Source organism: Lissotriton helveticus, chromosome 1_1 (assembly GCF_964261635.1).
Source record: "Lissotriton helveticus chromosome 1_1, aLisHel1.1, whole genome shotgun sequence".
Taxonomy (NCBI): domain Eukaryota; kingdom Metazoa; phylum Chordata; class Amphibia; order Caudata; family Salamandridae; genus Lissotriton; species Lissotriton helveticus.
Window position 1 is genome coordinate 1,154,665,454 of NC_136057.1, and position 20,080 is coordinate 1,154,685,533.

General features: G+C 42.9%; 1 protein-coding gene across 3 annotated transcripts in view; it reads right to left on the minus strand.

The window, feature by feature from the left end:
* Positions 1-20,080, minus strand: part of TUBGCP6 (tubulin gamma complex component 6) — a 610,570-nt gene that overhangs the window by 562,722 nt on the left and 27,768 nt on the right. For 2 of the 3 annotated variants that reach the window (XM_078678997.1, XM_078679005.1), the window contains exons 2-3: positions 7,100-7,930; positions 3,368-3,531 (exon numbers count right to left, since the gene is read on the minus strand). In XM_078678997.1, the coding sequence (XP_078535123.1) occupies positions 3,368-3,531; positions 7,100-7,864 (929 nt within the window). In that variant the 5' untranslated portion in view covers positions 7,865-7,930. The remainder of the gene's footprint in view (positions 1-3,367; positions 3,532-7,099; positions 7,931-20,080) is intronic. The other variant, XM_078679003.1, reaches the window with a different exon arrangement.

Here is a 20,080-nt window from a genome sequence, read left to right on the forward strand (position 1 = left end):
CAAAGAGACAGCCCACTCCAGCGAGTGGCTTTCTTCTCTGTGAGTGAGAACATTTTTCTTGTTAATGTCTGCATAAAAAGTAGTCCACTTCAGTGCTGGGAACAGCAGGCAAATCTCTGCTTTCTTTTCATGTTTTTAATGTAGTTTACAAGGCGTAATTGTTTTTGCAGTTTTTTGCAAACATATTAACTTTATATTTAGACCACGTAATTTTGACTTTTTATTACTTTAAGATTAATACGGACTATTGCAAATGTTTATAAGTGTTGTAAACAGTAAAAGCAGCCAGCCAATCAGAGTGATCGCTGGCAGGAAAAAAAAAGGGGGTCCTCCACCAATCACTAGGTCTCCATTTTTTGAGTTGTGCTCTCGAGGGAGGCTTGCGAGACATTCGCAAGCCCAACTGTCAAAATATATAATTATTTTTAAACTTTAATTTCGCAAAAACTACTGAACGGATTTACACCAAATCACAGAAAGCACAATCTGCAGACCATAATCTAGCTTGCTGACACCTTTGGTGTAATTCCGTTCAACAGTTTTTGCTGGAGCCCTGCCTGAAGAAGTCTCTTTTGATTGCCTCCACACCACTTCCATCCACTGTGTCACTGGTAATCCAGAAATGCACCACGGGTAGAAAGGAAGACAGCAGCACAGCACAGGTTCCCAATCTTCATGTTTATGTCCTCCTTGGTGCCAACAAAGAGACCAACACGTTTCAGCTGTAGCCTTTAACAGGGTCATATGGTTACAATAGTGAAGGTTGTGCATTTAAAGGGAACAACCCCTTGTCTACACTTCCGTTAAACAAAACAATCACACTGCTAACTCTCCTGAAGACATGGCACATTCATGATTCAATTTTGTATCAAGAAAGGACTCACTCTTTGTACACCAATCCTCCCATAACTTGTCATGCACAAACTAGTCCAAAAGTAGCACCTTTTTGGAAAGTTATGTGGAAATTTGTCAAAGAGTGGCAAAGTTATTAGCAACAGAAAAAGGGTTTTCCTATGAAAGAGCAGACCAAACTAGAACTACCTAGTAGCGACTGCCACTAGAAAATAAATAAATAAGTACACACACACATATATATATATATATATATATATATACACACACACACACACACACACACACCCCTACACACATCTGACAGCCTTACATATAAATCAACCCTCAAGTAGGCCCTGTATAATCCACAGTACAAGTACAGGGCATGTACTTTTAAGTTTCACATGTCTTGGTACCACAGATGTTTTTCACTACTTCAAGGCCGATCTCTCCCATAGGATAGTATTGGGGTTACCTTATTACATTTTATAAGTTTGTAACTGGGATATTTGTGTCACAAATTCTGTTGCATGTACAACGCCACACTCCACAGAAATTAAGATCCCATCCCAGCCAAAAATTTACTAGATAATACTTTTGAGTCCAGATGGCGGTGTCTTTGGAGACCTAGTGCTCAGTCACTGCAGTCTGGATGAGGGCACAGTTACTGGTCTTTATGTTGAGGACAATGACAAGCTAGTGAGCTAGTAAATACTATGTGTCCCTATGGGTGCTGGGTTAGGTGGTATGGTCATGCATCCTGAGAAGCAATGTTTGCAGTCAAGATTATATATGGCAATGGGGACATCCACAGGTTCTACTACGGGCACCTGAGGGACAAGTAGCTGCCGACTACTGGTCAGCTAGAAAGAGGCCTTGACAATAGCTTAAACAAGTGATATTTCTAGAACCAAAGCAGCTAAAGATGTACATCTAATGGTTCTGGAAACAGAATAACATTGTCTGCCCTTGGAATTGAACCGCATGCTGAGGTTGACTGGCAACTGTCTACATTTCCTATTGTGTGTCCATGGAGGTATACAGAGAGACCTTACAGGTGTGAGTAGGTTCAGGAAGGTGCATGCTCACCCTTCTCAATTCATGACAGAAAAGGTCGTTGACCCAAATAATGTAATGCTTCTCATGGGCTGCAGGTCGGGGCATCCTAGTGGCACAAGGATAGTCTCAGCTATCAAAATGTCTCCTCAATGGTCTTAACAATCAGTTGGGCCCAGTATCTCTTCCCGCAGTTCAGATCACTCCTATCTGATGCAGTCGAATTTCTTCTCAGGCAGGTAGGTCTCACTTCTCTTCACAATGTAAGCAGTACAGCATTTCAGTAGGCCTTCCCAGGTTTAAGCACAGTTTAGCTGGATAATGGCAAGCAAGCACAGGTTCTCCTGGCTCTTACACCCTGTTCTAGTGGGCAGGGAAACAGGCTCCTGATGATAGCAGCACTTATACAGCTCTGGTGGCCAAGGAATCATGCCTTCAGCCAACCATGGAGTCAAACATTTTGAAGCGTCCATGGGCTCCTCCAAACCTAGAAAGGAATCTTCTTGCTGCAGGTAGTGAAAATCCATGGGCTTCCAGTTCTGATAGTGATTTGGATACCAGACTGAGGTGTCTCAGAAGAGGCACTGCATCGCTTTGTCGGGATGGCTCACATTTACCTTGGACACTGCCACAACGCAGAACACGGGGAAAAGGGGACAGGTGGGTTTAACACTAGGAGGGAAAACTTGGGCATTAGATTGGCCTCAGGTTTGCGTCCAAAAACAGATGTCTGCATGGAGGAATGAGCTTTTTACTCCTACACTGTGTATTCCAATGCAGTACCATTGCATGGCCCTGTTGACAATGAGGATGAAGAAGGGAAAATGGATCCCTTTACTTGAGCCAAATGCCGAAAATCTTAAATCTTAAGACAAAATCCACCTTTTGCATTATGTTCCTGTGCATAAACACTGCTGTGCAACCATGCAAACAGTTATATAGAGCTTCTTCCTGTTACAAGGATGTAACAAGGTGATGATATCTTAATTCGCAAAAAACTGCAACATGTAACGAAGTAGGTTGGGAATTGCTTGTAAATAGTACATAACGAAGGACGTGCAACTTTGACATTTTGAGTACTGAAATTATTAGAGTTCAGTGGAAATGTGCTCTAATGGGATATTCAGAGAATCTGTTGCATTCAAGTTGTTTTGATATGTAGTAAATATACATTTGTTCAAACTATTTTATTCTATGTTACCAATACGACGTGCATTTTTCTCAACAGGGACTTTGTTTCCCCTGAAAAAAAAAGTGTTTTATCCAAGTGGTTGCATAAAACAAACCTGAAAAACAGAATCACAGTTTGATGGGTGTCGTTATGCCATCGGATACAGTCATAGCCATTCTCGGGTAACAAATCAGGGCAGAGCGCGAGTCTGACAGAGTCAGATTGTACAGTCAAGGAATTTAGGATGGCTCATCAATTGCTTTAAATCCCTAGAGGTTCATCACACTTATAATCCAGGTGACTTACCACCCAATTCTCTCCCAACACCGCCGTTTGCTGGGCCCAAACGTAAGCAAAGCATCCCAGAGATCGATATCCGGAGTCATACTGGGTTCAGACTGGGAATCGGGAGTTAAATTAGATGCAGACTGAAATCCTTCATCATCCGATTGGTCTACGCTTTGAGGAACCTTAGTATGAGACACAACATACAATAGTAAAAATAAAAAGCAAATTTAATTAAAACAGTGACATCTCACACTAATTAAAGGTGATAGGCCTCAATAAGTTTTCACTGTACAGCGTGAAGTCATGGGCAATTTACAGTGTTACTTGTACTATGGAAACAATTGTTAATTTCAATGTACTTTTAATTTATTGGGTCAGTTAGCTAAAGAAGCATCCATTACATGCCTGACAAGTGAGGAGATGAAATTAATATTAAATGACCACACAATAACAAGGTATAATTTTCATATATTAAATCTATGAACAGAAAAGAGATCCAGTAAAAACGGTGGCATATCATCCATTCAACTGTTGCCGTGGTTTCCTTATTATGCTATTAATTAAATCGACTGACATTCTTGAGGAACGAATCCGATATACAACTGTATATATATCAAAGAAAGAGTTGCCATTAGCTTGGAGGCGCACACAAAAACACAAGTAGGACCCCCTTCTTCTTTTGCAAAAAGGTCCGCTTTAATTCATTAGAAACCGGCATTCTTTTCCAAAGTTGTTTATGCAAGGTCCTACGCGTTTCGAGGCTCCTGCCTCTTGATCACGGACCGGGACTGATTGTGGCAGCAGCTTCTCAACAAGTTCTGATTTTGAAACAGCAATACCTGCCCCCAGGTGGAATGACTCTGGTGTTCAGCCTGCAGGCATGCTGGGACTTGTGGTTTGAAGTTCGTCATCCTTTTCTCGAAGTGGCTGCCAGTAATCCTCTCTTTTCGCTGCTTTAACCCTGCTTTAACCCTCCAGTGGGTATTTGTAAAAGGGAGGCCCGTTTCTATATTTGAAGCAGAAGATTCAAACCACAAGTCCCAGCATGCCTGCAGGCTGAACACCAGAGTCAGCCCACCTGGGGGCAGGTATTGCTGTTTCAAAAGTGGAACTTGTTGAGAAGCTGCTGCCACAATCAGTCCCAGTCCGTGATCAAGAGGCAGGAGCCTCGAAACGCGAAGGACCTTGCATAAACAAGTTTGGAAAAGAATGCCGGTTTCTAATGAATTAAAGAGGACCTCTTTGCAAAAGAAGAAGGGGATCCTACTTGTGTTTTTGTGTGCGCCTCCAAGCTAATGGCAACTCTTTCTTTGATATTTAACGGCCAGCCTGGGTCGTGGAGAGCGCACCGCCATTAAATTATATGGACTGCAGCGGGACACGAGAGTCTCGCAACGCGGAAAAACCAAGCCTGCTTCAAATATAGAAACTGGCCTCCCTTTTACAAATACCCACTGGAGGGTTAAAGCAGCGAAAAGAGAGGATTACTGGCAGCCACTTCGAGAAAAGGATGACGAACTTCAAACCACAAGTCCCAGCATGCCTGCAGGCTGAACACCAGAGTCAGCCCACCTGGGGGCAGGTATTGCGGTTTCAAAAGCGGAACTTGTTGAGAAGCTGCTGCCACAATCAGTCCCGGTCCGTGATCAAGAGGCAGGAGCCTCGAAACGCGTAGGACCTTGCATAAACAACTTTGGAAAAGAATGCTGGTTTCTAATGAATTAAAGAGAACCTCTTTGCAAAAGAAGAAGGGGGTCCTACTTGTGTTTTTGTGTGCGCCTCCAAGCTAATGGCAACTCTTTCTTTGATTATATATATATATATATATATATATATATATTCTGTATGCTTAATATGTCAATACGTAAAAAAGAGGAAGTTGGGAGATGGAACTAAAGTGAGGATAATCATTATGTGCCAGGAACAATTATTTAATTGCTAGAAGCAACATACCTGTTGCATATGAACAATATTTCTCTGAAAGTGAAAGTAGGGTACGTTGCTGCCTACACTTGCTTGTCGCTATTTAACCGAAATGTGTAACAGTTTGGAGAAAAGCAGGGACAAAGAGGAATGTGCAGCATTTCAATGGTTGCTGGCAATGATTTAATTAGGAACCCCTCTAAATAATCACATTCTAAAAACCTTTCCTGCTTTAGAAGGATCCTATTGGTGGAGGTCCAAGAAATGTGGATTACACCACTGGGTGTAATTAGGCTCTAACGCTCCCAACTATGACACCTAAACGTAGGCACTAGCACTGGGACTCTCAGCTCTCACAATCCAACAGATGGTCACTCGAGTGTAATTTGTTTAGTTACTTATATCTTATAAAAACAGAACGCCAACCAATTGAGTCTCAATGTGCAAATAAAAGCATATAAATTGCTTGCAGGAGAAGGGCATAGATTTGTGAGTAAAGGTGTGTTTTGCATTGCTTTCGAAGAAGCAGCAAAGGCAGAATTGTTCTCATATTCTGGGACAGTGAAAGTCACAAAAGTCACAGCTAATACCGAAAACCACTATTTTAAAGTGAAGAAACAGTAGGAGGAACGTGAAACTGAGAAAGGCCATTTGAGAGGCTATTCTGACCAAAGCCAATAGCGGCTCGTCAAAATGGGGGAAACATGGCTGAGACATGGCATTATGGTACTGTTCTGAATAATCTGCAGCCAATGAAGAAGGAAATTAGCCATACCAAATGCACCATCAGGATTCAAGCAAGCCGGGCCGAAGACGGCTGAAATGCCAGAAACCGGTCCCCGGAAGCTTGTTTCCTTCCCAGTGTAAGAATTGGCTTTTGTAGTCTGGTCTGCCCTGTTCCCATGATGCACTGGACCAGGGACAGACTAATTTGCATACAGCCGGGTTCTGAAACTGGGATGGTGCAATGAGCTAAAAAACGGTGTTGGATCTAGCCCTGATCTCTTGACTGGGTGAGAGTATTCTGCTTAATTCAGAGACTCTGTCCATCACCACCCCTTGTTGTAAATATTTTTGTCCACCCTAAGCGTGGAAGGGTATACTCAGATGTGAGTCCCTTGCTCATTGCACCATCAGGATTCAAGCAAGCCGGGCCGAAGACGGCTGAAATGCCAGAAACCGGACCCCGGAAGCTTGTTTCCTTCCCAGTGTAAGAATTGGCTTTTGTAGTCTGGTCTGCCCTGTTCCCATGATGCACTGGGCCAGGGCCAGACTAATTTGCATACAGCCGGGTTCTGAAACTGGGATGGTGCAATGAGCTAAAAAACGGTGTTGGATCTAGCCCTGATCTCTTGACTGGGTGAGAGTATTCTGCTTAATTCAGAGACTGTCCATCACCACCCCTTGTTGTAAATATACCAAATGATATAGCATTGCTATAATCTAAACTAAAATAAATTCAAACGAGGCGGATACGGCTTCATGGTAGCCTTCAATACTAAGGAATGGGATGAGTATTCTCCTCAAAAAAGCGCAAACACATCTCATCGCAGAGCCCTGGCCTCTAAATAGAAATGCAGAACAGATTATGCCCACCACAGTGGATAGACTAACAAAAACACACATAAAAACCTTTAAATCAGATTGAATCTGCTGAACAAGCACATGGAAATTTAAAATCAAGGGAGGGTAAGCTACAAAGCTTAAGCAAATCTTTAAATACTGCTAAACTGGTTTACACTAGTGGAAAACAGTAAAGTAAACAATGTTTGGATGAAGTAAACAAGCCCTTTAATGTTAAGCCTTAATAAAGGTAAAATCACTTACTTTTATTGCAAGTCCAGAGAGGTCTGCACTGTCAGGCACTGGTGGCATGTCTAGCTTTATGTCCATATCATAACTGCGGCTATGGACAAGGGCTCCAAACAATGAGACGCGGGTTTCTTTCTCAAATCGGTCACTCACTGGGTAATTCTGGGAGAAAAAGCCAATGTCAGGAAGACCGGTTCCAGGTGCAGACTCCATTATTTGAAGTGTCCTCTGAATGGTGTCACTTGTCTGACATTCTTCGTGTACAATGAATGCGCTGATGTCGGCCTCGAACATGCTCACATCATAGTAATCATAACCTTGATATTTTGTATTACGCCCCACGTGTTTATTATGAAGGAAGTAGTCTTTTCTCGGGGGCCGAACTTGAGGAGGCCCAGTTCCCGCCAGCTGCACCAAGAGTTCAAGCACTGAGCTGATCTCTGCAAAAGGCCTGCAAGCTGAATGTTCTAGCCTTTCCACCAGTGCCTCCATCCGGTCTGCTTCGTCCCCTCTACCACTGACTCTCAGGTCAAAGGACAGCATCAGAATCTTGTTTTTCACTGGGAGTTTGGAATGGTTGGGCTGCAGCTTGCGGACCTCCTCCTGGAAGAGGTTGGTGAAGAGGGTTCCATATGCCAGCTTCTTCAGGTCTCGCTTAGCTTTGCTCTTACTGACTCTTCGTCTGCCCAAACAGGCCTGCCAAGAGCACTCAGTCATGTGAGCTTCGCACAAGTCACCAAAGAGTTGGGTGATGCCTGCCATTCTTGCTGTAGACTCCATAGCGTTCGTTAGGACTCAAGCATCCTAGAACCGAACATTTGGTAAAGATTGTCCACACTCGAACTGCTTTAAAATAAAAGGAATCATTATTTTAGCATGAACAAGATAATCAATTATTATTTCACAATGTAACGAGTAGCTAATTACGACACTATCTTCTATTTAATACCAACACAATAAGAAATATTTAATTATCACACTAACAAATGATCCACCCAGGAGTACTTCCCAGTAGCAGTCAGACCCAAATGAAAGAGACCATATTTCTTAATTTACTTTTTATTTTAGTAACAGTTAGGGGTGCTTTGTAGGCTCGATAGCAGCAGTAACACACACGGAAGGGTTGACATTTCTTATTGTCATGGTCCTAAGCAATTAGCATTATCGCACACTACTGAAAAATAGCCACACAATAATGACATTCTGTACAAAGCATACATAACCTGCACATCACTTTGGAACACATCTTACTCTGCCCCCGATAACAAAATGTGCAGAGCGGAATTCCCACATGGAATGTCTCTGCACAACTGCAAGTGGGCTGGTGTTCCCACACCTAGATTACATTTGTGCCTGAACTTCGTAGCGGATTTTACCAGCCATAAGTTCTGGCTGGCAAAAGCACTTTGAGAAGGGGCTGAACTGCAGTCCAGACCCGCTTTGCGTTAAAACCAAAGCGGAGGCCTGAAGGGGTGGAGAGAGGGAGTGTATACTGCTTCTCCCTGCCTAGTGATATCTTTACCTTCCCATCTCTCCACAACCCATTCCCTGCCCACCGGCCCTTCACTGAAGCCCCTGGAGACATTGACCATCTGCTCAGAGCAGGCGGGGTAACGGTCTGAGTTAAACCCTACAGAATCGCTAATTTTCTGCGACTTGCTGCTGAAAAAATGGTTCAGCACACCTATTTCCCATTCCATGAGTTTACCATGTAATTGCAGGAATTCCATGGGACGATTCTGTTTGGTATTGTATATTCAGGTCCCCCACAAATTCTCCATCGTATTCTGCATTATTCGTAATCGAGTCCTCATTGTATGAAAAGAGAACTTTTTCAATACAATGAGGACTCGATTATGAATAATTTGCTACTCACCCACATTTTACTTGGAATTTATGACCATTCTTCCTCCTAGGCACCACTGGTGAGACCAAGCAATCAAAAAAAAACTTCAAAGCTTATCTCTGACATGTCCTAGCACACTTTTGCTGTGAAACGCCTGTTATTCAAGGAATCCTTGTTAAGTCGAAACCTACCACAGCGGAGCTGTCTGGTTACGAAAAGACTACTTGTGGGCTTTCTGAAACCTTACCTGGGAATCAATTACACCCACTGCTTACCATTGGCTTTATGGTTTGTAACTCACATTTTCTGGCTTTATATTTGTTGGCTTTGATTTAGGCTACCCAGCATGTCTTCATACCTTCTGTGGAGCAAAGCTTGTTTACCATTCCTTTTTAGGTCTCGCCTGGCGAAAGCAGCGCATGCTGCACTATTGCGAGTATCTTTTGTAATCGATTCTGCCGAGGGCTTTCGTGCACGCGTCTGCATGTACCAACGTGGCTGCTCTTGCCATTTGTCCATAGCAGACAGCATGCGCGTGTCCGTACGGACTGTGGACAGTCCGGCGTCATCTTGCGAAGAAGCGTTCGTTGTCATAGCAACGAAACTGCCGCTTCCTGTACGCAGCTTGTTTGTTTTACGATCGCAATCGCTTTCGATGCCGCTTGTTTGTCTGTGCACGGACTTCTGCTATTGTAGGATTCAAAAGCTGTGGAAAATAGTGCGGAAAGAAGCGCCTGCCACAATCTATACCTTCATATCACAAAAAAATGACGTTTGGTTGTTAACCTTGAGGACTAAACTTTCTCTAAGTTTTTTTAATTAACAATTGAACTTTGTGAGGACATCTTCCTGTGGGAATTAGGTCACTGCTTGCCCAAAAATCAGGACAAGAAGAAAAGTAATGTTAATTTCCTCCAAGATCCTGTGGTATTGTGAAATAAAAGCATTTTTGGGAAATGATAACTGTGTAACATGGTTGTCACATGAAGACTGCAATTCGGAGCATAGCCTTGCAACCAGGGTTTGTCGACATTAAGTGAACAATGTGCCAAGCTCAGCAGAGGTGAACTGCAGTTAGAGTGCAAACCAAGTAACTCAGTGCCATAAAGAGATGGCGTGCTGAAGGTGGCACCTACGATGTTGCTCACTTGTTTCAACAACTGTAAACCAGGATGTCTAGTACTTTGATGGGGGGGAGCTGGAGGGCTCTTTTCTGCATTGCTGTTTACATGTATGGTCCTGACAGGCTTAAAATCGTCTGATCCTCACATCGGGTCGGTCTAAAACTGCTTACACATCGAGTTTGTCCAGAAAAGGGCAGTGTGTGCAGTATTTTTATTTCTACATCTCGTGGCTATGATGAAGTCTGTTTTCGAAGGGGAAAGAAAGTGAGTGGCTCTCCAAATCAAACAGGACCCCTCTCAAGCCCAGAGACCGCCCTGCCTTCGATATTAAATTACAGATTCCTAGGTGACGACAGTTCCCAGGCTGTGACTTCTTGCTGCCACAGGTGTAGTGACGTTTGGACACCACTCTCTCCTCAAATGTCACATACGTGATAATGCGCCCGATTTGGGTGCGAGGCTCCCGATTTCTACAGCAGGAAAAAAGGGCCTTTTAGTTGTTTCACACCTTAAATTGCCTTCACTACAATGGAAGTCAGTGGGAATAATAAAGTCCCCGTATTGTTCTACAAAACGTTCCTCTTCTCAAATGTTGACAGACATGTCGGGGTGCAAGATTTTTTGGTTGCAGGAGAAATCTAGTGTTTGGTGGCGCCTCAGGCAGCAGCCTGTATTGCCATAAAAAGGGTATGTGGCTGCAGGTGAATTTAACTCTTTTTCATCTAATGTGGGATGATGAAATGCAGAGGGTGGTAGACGTGGGTTTAAACCCTCTGCAGACATCTGTGTGCTACTTGGAGGTCACCAGCTCCACATATCTGGTGGTCCTCAGTCTGAGGTGATAGCGTGCCACTGGGGGTGTAATTGCAACACCTGTTATTTACAGCATTACAAAAACGCAGCATCCATGGTGACAAGCACCTTATGCCGAAGCAAACATTTAGTTCTTCGTCACAGGAGGCCAAGTTGAGTTTTTTAGTGTTGGAGTATATAAGAATATTCAGAATCTGTAACTACTACTTGAGGTACATGGGCTATTTTACACAGCTGAACATACTCTTAACACCATTGCGTCCAACAGGTGGACCCCATTTTATTCTTAAATTGATAAAGAAACAAACCCTTACTAGGTTTAAAGGCAACTTTTTGGGGCGCCTTTTAGGGCTATGAACCCCTAAAGGTCATATGGTGGCACAGAGTTGTTACCTTGGCTTAGTCAGTAAGGCAGGCGTTTAGCTGTATCCAGGCCCTAACGTGACTGTGTCTGGCCAGCATCATGGATCCTTTTCTGCACCTTTTTTTATTAGAATTTTTTTTTACATATACATTACAGGGATAGTGAAGGCAATACTGGTCTCGTTTTGGCGCCGTCACTTGCGGTTAGCATACAATGGATATGATGGGGCGCTTATACGTTGAGTATACATACACGACCTATGACTTTTGCAGCCTTTAATGTTCTTGTGTGTTGCCTACGTGAGCAGGAAATGAAAAGTGGGAGATAAGAGAAAGGTGGGAGATAAGAGAAAAGGAAAGGGCGGACAGGAAGATTGGTGTTTTAGTTAGCAGCCATGATTCCAGAGCTTGCGATGGGAGGCAGCTGGGAGAGGGGTGTCGAGACATGTGGGCTGCTTAAGGTGGTTTGTGCGAGGCCTGGTAGGTGTCCAGGGTATGCCACATCTCGCCCTTTGTGCGGCCCTTGGGTGAGTGTTTCAGTGTTATGTTGTCTGCTCCCCTTAGGAAAGTGATCCAGTTGAACCAACTTTTGAAGGTGTCTTTCCAGTTAGAAAGGATGGTTTTAACCGCAGCTGTAAGCAGGAGGTCAATCAGCTTGCTATCGTTTTTTGACTGGATTTCTGGAGCCATGAACACAGTGACAACACTTAGAGGTCTGGTTGTGGTGTGTACCCTGTTACGTTATATATAAATTCCCTTATTCTTCTCCAGAATGTCTTCACTTTGGAGCAGTCAATGACAATGTGTGCTAAGTCTCCTTTTTGTTTGTGGCAGTTCCAACATAGGTCGTTGTTACTGAGCCCGACAGTCGCCAGGCGAGATGGGGTCCAGTACGATCTATGGAGGAGCCAGTATTTGGTTTGTGCTAGGATTGGGGTGACTGGTTTTTGCTGCCGGTGTCTAGAGGTGTGCCTTTTCTTTCTCGCTGAAGTGTCTGATGTGCATGGCTTCCCAATAGTCTATTGTTTTGGCATTTAATCTTGTTGTCTTCGGGCTCAGGAGTTTATATAGGTGCGACGTTTGGTGGCCAATTTTGTTTAGGTTAGCCACGTATTGGAGGATTGATGGGACTTCTTTGCTCAGGTCTGCTCTTGTGATAGCTGCCCTAATTTTTAGAAAACTGTCGAGTTCTATGTCCGGTAGGCTGTGTCTTTGTTTTAGGCAGGCAAAAGTGGTCGGGGTGTTGTGCGTCTCTAGTTGGCTTGGGTTGGAGATACCCCGTTCAGTCCATGGGTCCATACTAAGTACCTTGTATTTTATTTTGGTGTTGTACCAAATAGATTCCCATCTTGTGTTTCTAATGCTCTTATCCATTCTTTTGTCGACTTTGAGGAGGGCGTTCTTGGTATTTTTGAGAATAGTGTTGTTGGCCTCTGGGTGTTTATTGGCCGTGAGTAGAGCCACGGGGTCAAGGCCTTCTATGATTGCTCTCTCTAGCGCTAGTCATGCCGACGTGTATTCTTGCTCTGGCGTGAGCCAGTATATCCCTTGTTTGGCTAGACAGGCTGTCTGGAATGTTTTGAAATTGGTGATGTTGAGCCCCCCTAAGTCTTTGCTCAGCTTTAATTTCTGTAGGCTTATCCTGTCTTTCTTGCCCCTCCAGAGGAATTTATTTGTCGGAATATTCAGCTTTTTATGGAAGTTCTCCGTGGTTATGAGTGGGAGCATACTAAGCAAGTAGTTAACCATGGGGGTTAGCATCATTTTTATTGTTTCTACCCTGCCCCACCAGATGACAAACTTTGGCGACCATGAGTCTAGCTTCTCTATTAGTTTGTTTAATATTGTTTTTTCGTTTTGCATAGGTGTGTGTCTGTGTGATGTATTAGCTGGAGAGCAGCTGAGTGGTGCATAGGGGGTAGAGATCCGATACAATGAAAGAGGCGGTAGGTGGCATGTTTAAACTATTGTATCAGGATTTAATGTTTGTTGAATCATCTCCAACCAGGTTGGCCCTAGTATCTTTCAGAATATAATACAGAAAATAATTTTTATACAAGAAGCACAACAAAAAAAATTAATTAGCTGCCCTTAAGAAAGTTTTGCAATGAGCTGAAGTCAATGGTGCAAAGATTCAAAGAGTTGGGCCTGCTTCTGTGCCATGCTCCTAATCTCCAGTGCTCTTCCAATATCTCTCTCGGAAAGATCACCAAGGTGTTGGTTACTTTCTGTTGAGCAGAGACAGCTACCACTACAGATTCCAATGTATAGAAGATTGTAATCTGGAACTGGTCTACTAGGGCAAAGAGGGTCTGAAGGACAAACTTTTGACATGGTGATACAAGTTAGCAGTGAATGCAAAGTCGAAAAGGATAACCTCAGTGCTCAGATCTGCCATCAGTTCAGATATTTTTCTATTCTGAAAGGCAAGAATTTCAAACTACATCCTGAATTGCTCATTAGTACCTTCAGCTGTCTTACCAATCTCTTCTCCAGCTGACACACTCTGGACGCAAAGCACATTTTTCAGATGATCTTGCTATTGAATCACAAACCAAATATGCACAGACGTTCCCTCATCTTCCCAACACACATGTCCTGCATGATAGAGATGTTTGCAGAAATGTCTTTGCAGGAATTGTGATGACAATGTGACTTTGTGAAAGAAAGGACTACCTGCGCTTCAACTGGGCTGTCATGATTGCTATTGTCTCTTTGCTTTCTGCTGTCATAACCATGTCAGATTTGTAGAACTATCTTCTTGGCCTCAGCTATTTCTAGTTTTCCCACAGATGTATAATGGATATGGGTCACATTCTTACCATGAAGGTGAAAAGCCCTTCCAAATTATACGGTTAGATCTCCTGTAGTATGGTGCCTTTGGGGTATCTTGCATAGACTGGGTAAGAATTCGAACCCACCTCCATCAAGTTTATGAAACTATCCATACTCAGGCCCCATCTTTACTGACAGCCAGCGGGTACAGCCAAGATGCTTTCAAGACATGCATATACTCTCTGGTGCATCATCACACACAAGAGATTCAGGAAACGCCAGATAATAAATGAGGAACTGTATGCAGAGAACTAGTAGTTGCATGCCATATCAAAGTGCAGTTCAGCAGGATAGCAACTGAATGCAGATCCGTTTGACTGAGTTTTTTAAATTTATCTCTACCCATCTCTTTCTGCCCCTGCATTCTCCTCTTCCATTTGCTCTTCAGCATTGACACCTCTCATGCTGGTGCCACTTTCAACTGCCCAATGTGCACCCATTTCTTTCCCTCATGCTCGGGCTCAAATATCTCATACTCATTTCATAAACAGCAGGCAAAATATTTGATGTGCCCCCATTTACGTACCCCAACGGATTTACCATTACTCTAGCATCAGTTTGCAGGTGCCATAAATCTGTCTTCTCCTAACACTTCTTGTTAACATTAACAATATTATGTGGCCCTACAGACAGAGCTGCCAACTTTGTAACTATCCCTTACCTCTCATTAGGGATTTTAATGATGGCTGGTATTTTTACTTAAGAGTTCTTGAACATTACGTACGTTGCGCTCTTGAACCCCTAGGGGTGATTTATACTCCCACAAAAGGTACAACCTTTTGCCTTAGATATTTGTAACGGTTATATTTTGTGAATGATTTAATCAAAACAACTAGAATGTCCCATTTCTGCTCCCATTTACTACCAACAACATTGGTATTATGCCAAACTTAGTGTTTCTTATAAACATTCTTTTATGAACACTTTTTTTTTTAAAGCATTATGTCACTGAAATTGTTACCCACTTCTACTTTATTTTATATTAATTACAGCAATTATAAATACACTCTTTCCACACGGCTTAAAGTAGTAGCCATAGAAAAATTATATTTTGCAAGGCTAATTGGAGTTTATAATAATTCACACCATAAATAAATCCCACTAGAAATTGCCTCCGTGGACACTCATGAGCATCACATCGGGTGCGTAGGAGATCATTTACACTACGAGATGATGCGTTGTACTGTGTTATTTTGTTTTCTTTCCTCTTTTGATTTCCTCTATAGTTATGGGCCATAACCAGCACCTATAACCCCTTCCCGCATAGAGCAAAGTGTGCTCTGATACGAAGACTGGGGAGTAAATATACTCATCTATATTACCAGTGAAGCATCCTACAAATCTAGGTCTTCCACAATATGGTCCTGATAAAGGCCAATAGACAAGTTAGGGAACAAAATGGCCGAAACATGTCGACCTAATCCAAAGGTGTAGTAGTGGATCAGTAACTTAACCACATATACACCTAACCGTATTTAACCTTATCCCTATCTAGTTTCTTCAGATTAAAACTTTCCTCACTGGATATGAGATCATTTAAAGTGACATACCACTGTCCATAACTAGTCTCCCTCCTGGTGGAGGTTGGTTAATCGCATGGAGATTAAAACACTCAAGGGATAGACCCGATAATGATGCTATCCACCAAACCACACAAGCAGAGATAATATACAGCATGACCAGCGAAAGTGTGGTTGAGAGTCTTAAGAACTTTCTTCCTTGAGACTCTGGTACACAGACTTATGTAGTTCATTCACCCACCCCCCTAATAATTATTGACTACTGTTAGTCGGAAACTTAATGAACTTCTGTCTATCTCTCCCCCCACTTCTGATTTAAACAATAAATCCAGATAACAAAAAGCTCTCCTCTTTAAACTCATGACCGGCACACCCTTGCCCTTTTCGAGTATCTGTGGGTAATTTCCTGTTAAGACAGGCAATGAAAGCTCAGCCGACTGTGCCTAGTAGCTATGTCAATCTTTGTTTGTTCAGATCTTTGTAAGATTAAGGTGGACAGACGCTGGCGCTGGAAACTGTGTCAGTTAATTGATCTCCTGAAATCGGTTGGGGCCCAAGATAATTATATAATGGGTGAACTCAGATATGTCTAACGAAACAGGAAACCACGTTGTCTCTCGGGAATCTCAAAGGGACAGGGAAGTGCTTTAGATCGGGTTTATTTGTTGATGGTAAATGTTTTATCACAGACACGTCTGATCTAATTACGTTCACAATTATTTAAGGCTTGGGACTCTCTTTCAAAGGCTTGGGGTGTCTCTGGTTTTGGCCTTTTCTTTCACTTATCAGGGCAGCATGTGTGGTCAGTGGGTGTTCGGGAGCATGGATTGGCAGTCTCTAAGGGCTCTTTAGCCAACAGCCTTATGGGGGAAATGATCAGTAGGCTAGAGACAGGGGAGGGTTCCTGCATCAGGTTGAGCGGGGTCGTGGGAGGGGGTGGGGCTGAGGCTAAGAGATGCAAACAAGGCTAATGCAAATAGCTAGTTGGGAGTTCAAAGGGGTGAAATAAGTCAAATTAATCACAGGTTGCAATCTGAGGACACATTTGGGGGAGCACATAGAGGCTGTTTTTCAGTTTAGAATGGTTTTGTTAGGGATGGAACTATGTAGCAATGAGCAGATTAAAGTGTATGAGCTGGAATATTTCTGGTCTAAATTCCTCCAAATGACAGCTAGTATAGGCTATCGTGGCAGCTACAAATTTAGATTGTACAGTTCTCAACAATGCTTCTGATGCAAGGGGGGTTGCACAGCTAGCCATATTTGGTCAGAAATTTGTAGTCGCGCTGTTTACGGGGCAAACGTGGATGACCCCTACATGTTGAACATGCTTTGTCCAGAATCATTAGTTTGGCCTGGTGGGATATTACTAATGGGAGACTATAACTATGATTGACAACACTACAGACTCAATTAATCATTCATTCTCTCCCTGTATGGTCAAGACTAGGGCAGCTATCCTGGAACTTGCTCAGCTGCATGGGCTTACGAATACGTGGAGGGCAATATAATCGACTATACCGAGTTAAATGTTCTACTCATCTCAACATAAGCACTATTCAAGGATATACAAGATTTCATTAAAAGGGGCTCTGTGCAAAATGTGGAAATGAAGATCTGCCCTTAGATCCAAATACTACACAAAGCTGCTCCTTCAAGATCTGGCGTCTTGAGCCACAAAAAACTACCTTATACCCTATAATCAGACAGGATTTGTGCCAAAATCAGGAACCATAACCAATTTGCTTGCAGTATCTGTTCTTTTTGGATAAAGCGGTAGCCTCAGGAATGCTAATTCACAGCTGTTTTGTCGACTTCAAGGCTGCTTTCGATTGCGTGCCCAGATGCCAATTATGGTCCAAATGGGGGATTCCACCTGCGCTCTTGCAAGCCATAATCAAGCTACACACAAACACATGGATCCATATAAAACTTGGAGACGGATACCATATCTCCAGAAAAATGCAAACATCATGTGGAGTAAAACAAGGCTATGTGCTGGCGCCCCTCCCTTTCAACCTCTTCATTTCAGATCTATCGCAGTTACTTGATGAAGTCAACGCCCATCCTCCAAAACTTGCCGGGCCAGAGTCAGCAATTTACTGTATGCAGATGACCTTGTCTAGCTCAGCCAAACCAGGGTCGGCTTCCAGAGACTACTGGATCGGCTGTCTCCCTATACCATCGAAAACAAACTGGAATTAAACATATCAAAGACAAAGGTAATCACCTATGGGTTAAGGAAATACCAAGGTGGCAGTTGGCAGTTCAAGGGTAAAAGTATTGATAGGGCTGCTTCATATAAATATCTGGGGGTCCACATGGACAGACGGGGCTCGTTCTCAAAACATAGAGAGGAGGTAGAAGCTAAAGCTCTGACAATCCAGGTGGCATTCAAGAATCTCCCAAGGCAGCTATCCGGCCCAAGCTTGACCCCTCTTAGAAGCGTTATGAAGGCAAAAATCTTCAATAATCTCACTTATGGTCAGGAGATCATGCAGGGGAAAGATAACAGCCTTGGGAACAATATAACAATAATTTTTAAACAAGTGCTGAGTCTTCCAAAAACCTCATCCCCTGCCCAAATACGACTTGAGTTTGGTCTCCAAGATCATCAAGCGGTAGGGGCTGGAGCATTCATCAGGTTGTGCAACAAGCTATGCAGTTCTATAGAAGGAATGTTGGAGGCTATATTGTGGCAGGAAATTTTAACCAGTCAGCATGGGTGATCGTACCTGGGCTATCTACAAGATTCCGTAAAACTTTTGGAAGCAGAAGAAATGTGGAGCTCCAACCAATCATAGCAGGCACTCAAAATTTATATTAGAAGGAATGTCTGCTTCTGGTTCTTCCACTCGGACAGAGCCCAACTGGTACAACACAAGCATGCCAGGTCAATCATATCCGGGTTTAAGCCAGGGGTTGTGGCGCCTCATATGTCATGCAACTACTCAGTGCTGTGGAAAAAAATATTTTTTTACCTCTGATTGGGAGATTGGCCATTTCTGTACCACTTGCCAGGTTGGCACCGCATAAACACTAACATAACGTGCAGGGGGTGCGGGAGCAGTAAGGAAACAATTGAGCATGTGGCATGTCTTTGCCCTGCACTTCTCAAACGAGCCTGCTATGGTTCGTATAGAACAAACTTGGTGTTTGCTCCTGTTGACAAGCCATTCTTGCATCCGGATAATCCAGTGCTTAACATACGGTTCACCAAGTTCGTTACAAGAGCAGTAAAAAGACTTACAAACTGTGAGAGCCAGCAATCCAACAATTGTTAATTCATACTGGGGAGAACTAAGCCAGTTGTTTTGCTGACCTGTTTACCTTACTGTATTAATTGACAGCGGGAGAATATGGTCTTTTGCACATTGTTTTATTGTCCTCTGCTTTGTGCGACCTTGAAGTTTCCACCACCTTAAGCAGGGTTTTTATCTATTCACAAATAGAACTGTACCATCCGTGGATTAGTTAGTAGTTTTTTTTAAGAACGACTAGTGTTTTGTTCCATTGTTTTAGTATGACGTTAAAACTCAAATGGATCATTACAGTTTTTAATTGCGTCTTTAAAAAAAGGATTTATCGTCTAAATGTAGTCCGCATTTAAACAGCATGAACAAATAGAGACTATGTATTTTCTGACGGGTGTCGATTAGGTCCTTAACCCCTTAATTGCTGCCGTCGGCCAACGGTCGTCACGGCCACTACCTCCCCAGTGCTGCGCACGACCGTTGGACGTCCATTCAGCACTAGTTCCAATGGACAGCGCAGCACTGGGGAGGTTTATTTACAAGCTCTAAAGGGGTTAAATAACTATTTACTGTTAAGAACCATACCCTCCTATTATTTACTATTAATTTGCGACGTTATTCATGGATTAAATGGCCGCATTTAGGTTTGCTTTTAAAAGAGCATGAGGAAATAATGTAAGTAAACATACAGGAATCCAGTTAACACCCTTTTACTACCCCATGTGCAAATATTTTAGCAACCGTCCAACATGTTTTTATTGTTGCATGTCCATCATTGTAATGATTTTTATTAATCAAACAATAAAGTATTCACAACCCTTAGGCCATTTCACTGCTACTAAATATACCAGGGGCGGGGGAGGTGCATGTCAGTTTTCATTTCCTTGCCATCTTATCACAAATCCAGACTACTGTAAGGTCATGTCAAATCCTCTCACAGAATTTCTGGATGTTAATACACGCACAGCTTCTCTGTTGGTGGTGTGGGATACATTGAAAGTTTATATTAGGGGTATCACTGCGCAGTTTATTTTTAGCCAAAGAAGGATATACAATATAATACCAGACAGCTCAGCCAGGCATTTGTACAATTTGAACTATCTCACACTTTAGCTATAAGCTCTGAGAGTCCTAATGAGCGAGCCCTTCATGTTAAACTTATTAATTAACAGTCCAAGCTGGGGAAACATTTGAGGGAGAAAGTGCCTACTAGCTACCTTAAAAATATGTCTCTACAATAT